This window comes from Mercenaria mercenaria, chromosome 14 (genome assembly GCF_021730395.1).
Source record: "Mercenaria mercenaria strain notata chromosome 14, MADL_Memer_1, whole genome shotgun sequence".
NCBI classification, from domain to species: domain Eukaryota; kingdom Metazoa; phylum Mollusca; class Bivalvia; order Venerida; family Veneridae; genus Mercenaria; species Mercenaria mercenaria.
Genome location: NC_069374.1, coordinates 54383994 through 54397446, shown reverse-complemented (window position 1 = coordinate 54397446; position 13453 = coordinate 54383994). Strand labels below are relative to the sequence as shown.

At 34.8% G+C, this 13453-nt stretch overlaps 1 protein-coding gene across 1 annotated transcript in view; it reads right to left on the bottom strand.

Annotated features, from left to right (window-relative positions):
- The window catches only part of LOC123527538 (putative N-acetylated-alpha-linked acidic dipeptidase), a 301496-nt gene extending 289945 nt beyond the window's left edge, over positions 1-11551 (bottom strand). Inside the window, exon 1 of the mRNA XM_045307054.2 lies at positions 11417-11551. Within this exon, the coding sequence (XP_045162989.2) occupies positions 11417-11451 (35 nt within the window). The 5' untranslated portion in view covers positions 11452-11551. The remainder of the gene's footprint in view (positions 1-11416) is intronic.
- Positions 11552-13453: the final 1902 nt, after the last annotated feature.

The following is a 13453-nucleotide window of genomic DNA, read 5'->3' as shown; positions in this document are numbered from 1 at the left end:
TTTTCTATAAAATACAACCTGCCTTTGTCATTCCAAACTCAATAACCCTCTGTCAAATAGTCTTTACTGAACTTGCTTCCGGGTTTGAAAACCGGTGAACAGGTAGAAAAATCCCACTCCGTTGTCCCCACTTGAAAATGACACAAATACACTGTCTCTGGAACTCTCTCGGCTCACCTTTCCACACGTTTTCAAAAATATGACGTATAATGTTTCTTTATGCCGAGTAACTATCTTCAAAACCTTGTAGAAACTGTGAAATAACGAAATTTTATTCAGAATTTTCTCTTTCGCACGTGATACGGTGCAGCGTGAGAACTTGACGAAAGTTCCCAACTGCTAGTGGCGAGATTCGAACACTGGTCGCTCGGGTGCTAGTGCAATGTTCTAACTACAGAGCCAAAGAGTCGACTCCCTAACGTTTTTGGCTTTGTCAAAAATCCAAGCTAAATGTATGTGTAAGCGACCGTAACACGACAGTGACCCTTTGTGTTACAGTATTTGCAGCAAAGTTATCCTGGACAGTCAGAGAAATACTTCAAAATAAGTTAAGCATAAGAAACACTTTCAAAATGATTAAATGAAGTGAATAAAAACAGTCTCCCTATGTTGTTACACATATGAGAAACCAATTTAACACTCTTTGTAATTTCTCATTGTTTTATATCAAATTATGTGTAAACAAAGTTATCATCATTGAATTTAAAAACTAACTTTAGCTAAAAAGCCAAAACTTAAATATCTGAGGTAATGTTTCTTAAAGCTGTACAATTTCATAAATGGAATGTTTGCACTTTTTTATTTTGATGCACTACAATACTTTTCAGCAGGGCCTCAGCACGACTTTATAAATAACTGCCAGTGTAAACTATGAGAAAAGTGTGCATGTTGTATATCGATGACAAAGAGTTTTAAACAAATGTAGGTCATACTTTGTCTATCTTTGCTTTAAATGTTGGGAAAATGGCCTGAACATTTTTGCAAGTTTCAATGCTAGAACTGGTTTAAACGTATGTATAAATGTGACACTGAGACTTGTTATGCTTTTCAAAAAATGCAAGTGTCACATTTTACATACTTGTAAACCATTTCTAGCATTTAAACATGCCAAAATGTTCGGGATTTTCAAGTACGTTCTGCTTTCAAATCTTACAAGATAGTGATACAAATTTCTCACAAACATGTAACAGGCGGAGATGTACACACTGTAAAAGTATTGTTACTGACAGCCAGTTTCATAGTTTTAATAAAAAACGAGTCATTTTCTCTAAAATGCTCTACAAGTTGTACTACAAAAAATGTTATATATATATTATAACTTGTAAAACATGTCACAAACAATATGCTGGACAAACAAACCAACAGGTTTCGAAACGTATGAATGTTGTTATGAAATTTTTTGTTTAATGTCGCCGTTCACTTTAATGAAAATGATCTCTTGGAGATTTTTCATTTATGCTGGTTGGCTGACGTTATCCATGATGATTCGAAGAGACTGTACAAAGAAACTTTCTGGATACACAAACTTAAAACATTATATCAAGACGGTATAAATGTCAAAGTGATTTACCATGCTTAACGAATGTTATGTTTGTAATCATAACAATGTTACCGTTAGTTTCTATTTGTCAGTTTTATTTTAATTCGTATTCTTTCGCATTCAAATATAGTTCCGGATATTTTCCTTTGAAAACAAAAATGATATAAGTACTATTCATTGCTTTGAAACAGTGAAAATGTCAATTTCAGTTTTATTTTACTGATATGTACTTAACCGAAAATCATAAAATAAATGACGTTTGTTTCAAAATTATCGACATAAATTAAGTAATTCCATTTGAAATTAATTTAAATACAAAAAGGTGATTTTATGAGTTTTATGTTGCTTTTATTTAGAAATACTGAAAGATGCACAAAATCCCTGTAGAGCGTTACCCACACAGGAGACAATCATGTGATAAAACTGAAGATGATTGAGTGGTATTTCATACTTCGCAGACTATATATATTTCTGCTAGAATCTACTAGCCAAAACTCTTTTAGCCGCGTCTGTTTTTATTTAATGCTATTCGTTCAGTAGACAAATGCGATCTCAAAATTTGGTGGCATTAAAGAAAAGAAGAGGCAGCAAACCACAAATTAATACTCTACACCAGTATTTTCCCTCATTTTTCCCTGTCTGGTCTGAACAAGACAGTGTCGTGCTTATTAGACTTAAGTAAACAGTCTTCTTACACTACATGCAACAATTGAAGCAATTCACGATCAATATTGGTTGCTTCTTTACTGAAAGGTCCGACCCATACCGTCGTCATTACGTTGATCGTACTTTACAGCAGAAAAATTCATATACCGTTCATTTGTTCCAATTTTACATTCTATTACGTAATTGATATCTTAATTTGGTAACAAAGGTATAAGGCCATATACGAACCCACTGTTGTCTTCACCTTTTATACTTTCTAAACTCGTGTAAATTTGCTTTGTTTTGCATGTTTGTCTATTTTAATTGCCTTATTTCCGGATATTTTAAAAAAGTAGTTTCCTTGGATTAACTATATTGGAGCAGTCGAAACAGAACTTTTATACAACAATACAAAACTGTTGGATACATTTGTTGTGCTTATTAACAAACTCTCGTTCATTATAGAGGTGCGAGTAAAACGTCAATAAACCAGATTTGCAAAAGCTTTCAGAAATCATTTTATGACCATTCAGTGACAGCATTTCCAGTGTTTTATATTTGCATGACAACTGGTTATATAAACTTAATGACTTGCATCAGAGGAAGTTGATTGCCACGTCGTTTATATCTGTTATCTTCAATTTACTTGACTTGCTATTGTTCACACAGCATACAATCACAAAAAGCTCTGCAAATTGAAAGTTTAGCGATTGGGACACCTCAGGAACATCTTTCGGAAAACGTGTTACCTAAATACACTTATTTGCCTTGAGAGTAAACCTGAATCTTTCGAACAAGGACGAAGTTCCAGAAGGAATATCTGCGTTGAAAGAATCCCATTTTCTGAAACAAAACCCAACAGTGCGTATTTGGTTGCTAAATGAATGACATTTCATAAAAATACATAGTATAAGTACATAATGAAACGACAAATACCAAACAGATAAAAGAAGCCAAAAGGGCGCCATCTTGTAACGGCCAGTGTAGTTTGATTCTTAGAAAATTCTTCGTTCCCGACGTGTTTTATTTTTTCGTGGCGTTACGCGCCCTATTTATCAATTAACATTAACCGTCCGCAGATAACTTTGCAAGCGATATGGAGTCTGTACCAGTACTTACCTGTTATCCGCAAGAAACAGCCAACCGCTCCACATGCATCACCGATGGAGGACGAATGGTTGCAGACACAATGTTTCATATAAAATTGTCACACTGAACATAGTTCTAGTCTAGATGTTGAACTGACAAGCCCATGATCTATAGTTCTATCTTACTTAGCTGAGGGCGGGCCAGAAAATCTTTCGTAGTATTGACAGAATTAGTAGAAACACTACAGATTCTCTTTGAAACATACCGAGAATTATTCCTTCATTTTGGAAAAAAAAATTCCCAAACAATACGATGAAAAATAACTTCTTTCTACCAACAGATAGCTAAGTAAACAATATCAGATCAATATAAAAACAAGAACAAACGTCCACAGAAAAAAGCTACATTTGCAGAACGCAACCGCCTATAAACTGCATCTGATGCACTGGCTATATTTCAAACCAAAACGAAATTCGTCGTTTATTTTTTTCAAGATATACAGACTTGGTGTGAATCTTAACAGATAGATGTTGCAAATTATATTACATCATCCTACTAGGCTTACTGAATATAAAATATAATGATACATTTTATGGCTGCATTAATATATCTGGTGAGAATACATTTGCGCTGATAATAAGAAAGGGTAACCCAGATAAGGTTCCAGAATTCTCTTTCAAACAAAAATTTACTAAGACGCCTAACAAGTTTCAGTACAAGTATATTCGATCTTCCACTTGCTTCATGTGCATTATATACATATTTACACTCAGCCAGTTGAAGTTTTTCTTAACCCCAACGCCCTTTTCCCATTGCAAATAAAAAGTCAACCTAACATGTTATTCTGTGAATTACCAGTAAACCCTTTACGGAAGCAAACGTTAAAAACCAACTGTGTATTGTAAAAATTGAATCCAACTATTCCACACAAATGAGAACGCACGTCTAATAGAACAACGAGAAGTAAATGAAACAGATAGACAATCCTAATATTTTTTAAAAGGACGTCTCTTTTAGCACTTTGAAAAATTCCAACTTTTGAGAAAGCTAGAGATGTTTGATTGTCAGGTAAAAAGCAATATCAGGTAAGAACCTTCATTTACTTCTCGTTACACTATTTTCAACATTCTGTTTAGTAAATAAGAGTAACCTCTTTTCAACTGAATCCTACAGTTCCATTCTATGAGAAAACAAAATAAATAAAATACCTGTATTCATCATCAGACTGTACAAAAATTTCCATTCCGTCTTATTCCAGTTTAATGAGACACAAACTATAAGCTGGAAGTAGACATTCTCTAAACTGTGCACACAGGAAAAAAAACCTTTGTTTTCCTTGACCGTTTTCCTGTGTATCTCTTTATCTGTTATATGAAATATTATATAATAAGGTGTAGACAACGGCATGTATTGCAGACAGACGCAACCGAGAGAAACGCGTTTGATTATTCAATCATACTGGCAGGTATTGTTACACTGAAACTGTCTAAATGCAGTCTTATTCAAATTTCATTGGTAGAGAATATTTTTTCAAAAGGACTCGCTTTTCATCTATCACGTTATCTTGGCTTTTGCAGTCTAAAACAGATTTATGTAACTGTTTTATAGGGCGCCAGAAAGGAGATGTTGTGAGATAAATAAATGCTTTTTCATGTATGAGACGTAAGTTTTTTTGCTCATTTTATAACCTCTCACAAACAGAAGTCTGCTGATATTTTTCTTAACTGGTATCAATATGTCCAATGGATAGATCTATATTTTATGATTTTGGGTTACTTCTTCCGACAGTGTTGTCGTCACGATTGCTTCCAGCTTTAGTACTCTGTTCTGTTAGAGCTTGCGCGATCATTACATGTTTGATATCTACAAGTCGTATCAGTAGAACAGAGTCTTTTTTCTGCACAGTTCAAGAAAAGAATGGTTGCAGACGACATCTACTGGAGCAGACAACATGATCAAAAATAAAATGTGCCGCGCCACGAGAAAACCAACATAGTGCGTTTGCACCCGCGCAGTCTGGTCAGGATCAATGCTGTTCGCTTTCAAAGCCTATTGCAATTAGAGAAACTGTTAGCTAACAGCATGCATCCTGACCAGACTGCGCGTATGCGCAGGCTGGTCTGGATCGATGCTGGTCGCAAATGCACTATGTTGGTTTTCCCATGGCGCTGCTCATTAATGTTTGCTTATGAAGAAGGATGATTTGAATGCATTAGCTGATTTATTTCCTCTGATGTTGAAAATAAAGCTGACTAATATGATTAATGAAACATTACCTTAATGTACTCATTTTATGCTTAATGTCTTCTATTTCTAATCTTGGAGATTGAAAATAATATTAAATTTAATAACTATCTGGGAAATTGAATATCATATTTCTTACTATCTTTGAGATTGAACATTATATTTTTTGCTGTCTTTTGAAATTGAACTACCTAAGAGATTGAAAATCATATTTCATAGGTCCAGTGTGGATGCTATTTTCCCTACTTAAGAAAATATGATTTTCAATTTCCCAGTTTTTTTTTAAAGTTTGTCTGCTAATAAGATATGAATTAAAATGTTGAAGTTTATTATACTAGTGTAATACCAAAACAATGGCAGTATTTCACTCAAACGACGTCAAATATGTGATAAACTTAATCTATTTGTTTTGAAAGACAGGGATATTAGCTTTGTATACTTAAATTTGTCAATAAATTGTTTAAAATTGCTTTTTTTGAAACTGAAAAAAAACACACTTTTACTTCTCTTTATAATAAAAGTCCTTTAATGAATACCAGTTAACGTATCTTTGAATGATCAAAAATTGGTGCAGCAGTGAAACACCAAGTCCTACTGCCGGAAGGCGCAAGGGGTGAGCAAAATACTCAAATTATCTAGAGTTTAGAACGATCCGTCATATAAAAAGGTATAACAATAAGGTCGGTTAGGGGACGGGGGGAGGGGGGTAAGAGATGCACCTGGGTGCTCGAAACACTTTGAACGTTCGTCGAGAACTTGGAATTGAAATTTACTTATTTATCTAGTATATCATTTTGTTCTTACCTGTGAAACCTACTGGAGTCAAACAGCGCTACGATGGTTACCGAATCTACGCCGAGGGAGATAAGCGAGCGATCATATGCCAATTAACAACCACGTTAACTTATACTTATTTGCAGAACTTAATGAAACTTTGAAATATTCAATAAGAAAAGTCGACGCCAATTGATTTTTTAATTTTTAGAACTTTTACAACAACAAAGCAATTTTAAATCCTCAAGCATTTTGAAATAACAAAGAATGTATTCAATGGCAAATGGTTCATATTCGACTGATTGTTTTGATATCCGTCTTTATTATAAAGTCATGTAAAAATGTGTAAAGTACTTATCAAAATTTGTGTAACATGCAAGAGTTATGCACAATAGTTGTTATACAATATATCAAGGTGTTACCACGTTTTTAATTTATGGTGAAATGTAACGCAATCTTATGTTTATATCATTCCTCAGGCGAAGTATGTTAACCAAAGTTAGAGTTGTGCTAAAAAAATGTATCCTAGCTGGACGAGAATAAGAAACTCAGATGAAAAAATACACAAATTAAAAGCTAACATGAATAAAGCACTCAATAATCAAAAATAAGTGTCATTCGTCAGTTGTTAAAATTTTAAACAAATCCACTATTTAACCAAAGATGAACTAATTACCTTTAGCATTGGTTTCTATAGAATTTATACACTCAGGGCCATCTCTAATTTAGCACCTATATAATGCTATGTAGTTCAATTATCTCTCAACAGAGTTAGTTCAAATTTTGAATATAAATGATCCAACACATTAGACTTACTTCCTCGCAATTTAATCCCAAATGATAAACATATAGGTATAAAACTTAACAAATAATAAATATCACTTGGAAATCCGAATTTACAAAATGGTATAACGCAAATTTCTAACAATGTGAAAAGTAACTGAATCATGGAACAGTTTGTACGTCCGAGAATTTGATTCTTCGCGTGTCCTCCCACGGCTCGCAAAACATGTACACATCTCTGCCTCATCGACGGCGCGTAATTCCGGGTGACACATTTGGGAATATTCCTCCATTTCATAGGGGCCTGTTCCAGTTCCTGGCTTACAATGGGCTGCAGGTCGACTCCGTACCCGCCTGTTCAGCTAGGTGCTCAAAAACATTGAGATCAGGTGACTTCGGCTGGTAAGGCAGATGTCGAACGTTCTGTTATTGCAGCAATATCTGCGTCGTACGTGCGGTATGGGCCGGAACTCAGTCTTGCAGCAGCAATTTCATTTTAAGTCCACCGGCTCGTAGGTGCGGACTGGCGACAGGGACCAAGATGTCCTGCTGGTACCAGCTGCATTAAGGTTCAAACGAACAACTATTTTTGTGTGAATCGACACTCAGGCCCATACCATTAGGAAACCACCGCCATACTGGTCTCGTTGAAAAACTCACTCGTCGTTCAATTTTCAACCACGACGTCTGTACACTCATATCCTTCCGTCGTTGTGGTACAAGTTAAAACCGACTCTCAACAATGAACAGTACATTCGATCAGTCCGTGTCATACGCTAGTGCCGGCTGCCCCATCGCTCCCGCTGTTGTCGGTGACGTGGTGTCAGAATATGTCCCCTGAACGGGCGCCTGGCTCTTGTTCCCTGTTCCCGGACCCGCCTGACGATTGTTTGTCGACTTAGGGTTTAGCATGCGTTCCATTTGTCGCCCTCGCATTGCATGTCGAGGTCTTCAAACAATCTTGGAGATGATCTGTAACGATCCGTGCATCCTATACAGACGTTGTCACCCTTCTGTCAGGTTTTCTGAGCTCATCATCAACTCGGCCTGTGCGATGAAACTTCAGCCTAAGGCCAGCCATTATGACACATGTCTGCCAAAGATTCGGGCAACTTGTAAAGAAAATAACTCAATATCAAAATTTTAATGATGAATGTACATTTGTATTAAAATGTATTGTGATTAGATTCATTTTGTATAATAGTTTCAGTCAAAATATCGTTATATAAATAAAACTCGACTTACTTGTTTGAGTGAATGCCCGGCTTGCAACATGCCAATCGTGCGGCCGTGTTTGTGGATATTCATCCTAACCATTACAATTTTAATGGCTATTCTATGGGTTCTTTTCAGGGTAAATAGAATTTTAGAATAGATAAATGAAAATAAAAATCGATATGTTTGCTTGCCAACATTTCTTCCAAAAGCATAAAACTGCTTGATCGTCACAGTTGAAAGATTTTATAATTTCTGTACAGGTTATGTCGCCAAACAATTTTATGCACACTTTCAAACTAATACGATGAACCATTAAGTGTATTGTAACACGCGTTTAGCCCTATAACCGTGTATGGCGCCTATCGATTCTACTCAATTATATACCAGATAAACCTTTAAACATATCTTACTATGAATCAATTAATAATTGGAAGGATTAAGACCTTTCTAAATGTTTACAAATAAACAACTGAAAAATATATTAGTCCTCTAACTTTTATTAAAGGTTTATAATCGATTACTTTGATATCGTCTTTATTTACAGATGGTGTTATTAAATCAAAGGGGAAGGACACCTCGCAGTTTTGTTTCAATGTTAACAATCAAAGTTTCTTAACATAGAATGTACACTTCACATGGTAGACTATGTATATCCGCCAGTTTTATTTGCTTAATACCACTTCCTCCTTGCAAATTCCATTTTGTGACTCCCAAAGCTCATATGTCTCACTGTGCTTTAATAAGCATCTCACTCACTTCATCATTTCATTTGCAAACTTTCTGAATAGATTCTATGTATTAATTATTCATTGCTTTAGCAACATTGCCGAGAAAATGTGAAACATAATTCCCAAATTACATTCATACCTACAGGATTGCCTGATATGAAGTAATAGAAGATTTCTATAGTTGCCCTAAGATCCATATTATGTACTGATGGGAAAATTGAGAATTTCTCGGGCAGGAGTTACGCAAACATTCAATGTTCGAATATGAAAAATGTTTGTTTCATTGTTCATTTATGGTGTCAAAAAACCCAGATGCAATAGATTGACGCGTGATAAACGCATATGTGAAAACTTACAGTCTGATATAAACAGATGTTTGATCATATTATCTCACTCATCTGTTGGGCGCTCAACAAATAGAACTTGAGTTCGCACACATTTGAGCCAACGACTACGTAACCTCAACATAGTTTGTAATGCATAGAAACGATTGCTCTTGGAGACATGTTTAATTCACGGTTTGCTTCCCCACTGCAGTGCTTATAATGTTCCATACATAATCAGACAAATAGAAAAGTAATAAAAGACCTCCATTTAAATACTTTAGAAAACATACACACTTACCTGTCTTCTGCTTTATTTTACTTTAAAACAGCTTGCTACCATGTCACAATGCATGTAATAGAGAGGTAGCAATTTTGTACATGGACGAGCATATCATTATATAGTAATAAGCGAATTTTTGTGTTATAGATAAATTGTTTTATTATTTCACTTTGCTATTTGCTTCAAAAAAGAAATTTTGATATTCATCTAGAAGTGTGTTCATTTAAGGAAATGAAGCCGTAAAAATACAATCAATGCAGGTAAGCACTTCACGCACCATAAGCAACAATCTGGTGGACATATATGAGCCGTGCCATGAGAAAACCAACATAGTGGGTTTGCGACCAGCATGGATCCAGACCAGCCTGCGCATCCGCGCAGTCTGGTCAGGCTCCATGCTGTTCGCTAACAGTTTCTCCAATTCCAATAGGCTTTAAAAGCGAACAGCATGGAGCCTGACCAGACTGCGCGGATGCGCAGGCTGGTCTGGATCCATGCTGGTCGCAAACCCACTATGTTGGTTTTCTCATGGCACGGCTCATATTAAGCTTTTTGCTCTTTGAATTAACGAAGCGAAGTACTTGATACATATTTAAAAAGTTGCATACCACATATTGCTCAAAATATAATTACGTTCTGGCATTTACTAGTACACTAGGTATTTTTATTGGGTGTCTAGCCAACACTTTTAGAAACTAATAATTGTTAGTTTAATAGTATAGTGGTAGTAGAATTCAGAGCATAACTGAAGAACAAACTTTCCTCGAATCTATTTGAACATCCGAAAATTATCATAAAATGTTATGTCAAAAGTTTAGTGCGTAGTCCAATAAAACATTTAGTATATGGAAAATTTAAGAATTTATTGTATGGAAATCAAAATTACAGATACTCAATAATTCGCCTGCCTCTTGTGTATGTTTAATTTGCCTTATTATAGAACAATCAAGCAATAAACTGTTATCTTTTTTATAGTATGATGTTCATTTAAAATTAATTTCCACTAGAATTTTACAAGAATATAAATCATTTTGGAATGACAAAACTGCCGAGACATTTCCCCCTATGAAGAGGTATTATAGGTAAGTGTACTAAAGAATGCACATTCAACAGTCTAGCTGCATAGGTATTAATGGGAAACATCTTGCATTTTGTTTCTTGTAATTAGTTTCCTTGAACACTTGCATTCATTGTCATTCTGCAAACATGCATTTTCTGGATACAGGAAATATGTTAATATAGTAGGACATTTTCAGCACGGTAATACTGGCATGTACAAGTAAATAAAATATGATGTATGACTTTACAAGGAGATAAAAATGTATCTAAACAACGCATGATGTATCTTGAACATTTCCTCTCTTTGTCTATGGACGAATAACATGCATTAAATAAACTATTTTTATGTTTTAAATAATCCCTGTATTTTGAAAACATCGCTTTAAATGTAAACCATTTTTTATGAAAGCCACAGAGGACTCCCGCTAACACAGTAGATGTATGGAAAATGTGGACGAGGGAAAATATCCAGTCTTCCGCTTCTGCATTTTGAATTTCTGCTACCCACTAGAGCATATACTGTTACATAGATCATTAGATAAATTGGCCAATGTAAGAATTTTCAATACAAGAAACACTAAGCGAATTATAAGAATACAAGAAACATTTACCAAATTATTAGAAAATCCGTTAAAACACTCGTTTAGACATTTGCAATTAAACACAGTGATCACGCATTAAATACGTATAACACAAAATGCACCTTTTTAAAATATTTGAATTTGAATACCTGATATCTTCGTCTGTTTGTAAGATACTCTCCATTATTGAATACAACACAGTATTTACACTTTGCAAAACACTTGTGACTAAATCTACAACTTTAGGAGTATTTTACGTCCTGCCGTGCAGACGCAACACAGAGGAATGATTCTGTTATACTGGGGAAATTGCATGTCTTACACATTGTTGGTAACATCAATGCAACTAAATTTATCACGCTTCTATACAATCTTCCGTTGCGGAATGATAAATATAGAGAGCCGACATAAAACAAGAGTATACTAAGGTTACCCTATATTTACACGTCATTTACAAAGGTCCCATAGACTTTCTTGTAAAAAACATTTCTTACAAACGATAAAAAGAAGTCTAATGCTAAAATGACTTTTTCACATATATTTATAAATACTTTTATGTACAAAAGTAGACTGCAGTTTTAACAGGGGACTTTAAGTGAGTGTTTACAGAAGTTTGTTTATGTCTTTACATATAACTTATTTCATAATAAAATCTGTAAAAAGATCCATTGGAAGCAAAGAATGCAAACAAGAAGAATAATAGCAGACTCGGTTTGATTAAATCTGTTCATGAGAGGTAATGGAATGTGCAACACCTCTCACACCCCCTAGCATAAGTCGCACAACGCGTGCATTAGAGATATTGCAGATAAACATTATGTTTACAAACACATAAAACATGCTAACTACATATCTATTTTAATACATGTACATTACTCCTTATATATGTCTTCAGTCCATAGTAGTTTGTGTTACGTGACTGTTCAACATATGTTTATTGTGCTAATAAGCCAAAAAAAAACACCATAAAATATTACTGTGAAAATCAATTTAAATTCATTAAGTCAATAGACAGAACTTAGGACCTTGAGAGAAAGTTTTTACGTTTGACCGGTCAACCATCAAGTAAATGTATAACAGATAATTATTAAGTTGAATAGTTTTATACTTGACATTTTCCTATTGAACAGAACAGGCTCGTTCTCTTTCCATAACAGTTTCTTGTTCCGCCGTGACAGAAATCATGCCCGTGCCGCTGATTCTGCTTTTAAAGCCTATTGCAATAAGAGAAACTGTAAGTGAGCGGCATGGATTCTGACCAGACTGCGCGGATGCACAGGCTGGTCTGGATCCATGCTGGTCGCAAAGCCACTGTGTTGGTTTGCTCATGACACGGCTCAAGTAGTTTCGTGTTATCATATTACAATATAAGAGCTAAAGTTATTTAATGCGTGTATTTATAGCAAAGTAAGCTCAAAGTGATTCACACAGTGACTTGCACAAATACACCAACACAATTTACTGGGAGACCAGGCTCAGAAAAAATATTTTGCGTTCGATCACTGTCTGTTAAGTATTATTATATCCGGGTGAGAAGTGAAACGTTTCAAATGTCTCGTATGTCTTAAAAGAATATTGCCAAACAAAAGAGGGGAAAATGGACTTAAATTACTATAGTAATTAGATTAACCAAAATTTCATATTATATGCAGTGTCTTATAGCAGTTTCTTCACTAGTTCTGATACACATTTTTTACCAACTCTGATAAATAGTTTCACCAACCCAGATTAACATTTTTAACATGTTGCATCTAATGCTGATAAACAACCAAGAGTATAACTTCCATAACAGTGCTTATATTTCGTTTAAATGTTTTACCAGCTAGTTTGATTTATGGCTTCTTGTAGAGAACTCCTAATCGCTCAATCTACAAGCAGAAACAGCGTTATAACAGAGCTATTGATCGAAAAGGAAGTTATAAAATCAAGAACATCATAGTTTGTGTCTAATGGAGTTTGTCAACTAGGTAAATCAGAAATGTCAAATATATTTGATGTATTTGAACCATCTTCATAAAAACTGAAGATGAGTCAAACTTCATAAATACCTTCAGCGTTTATACACTTCTTTGGTGATCATAGTAAGATATTGGCAATGAACAACCCATGGTGTACTTCTTATTCTAACATGGTCTGCTTTGATTTGCCAGTGAAACAGAGAAGAAGTTCAAGCTCTCTATATTCTG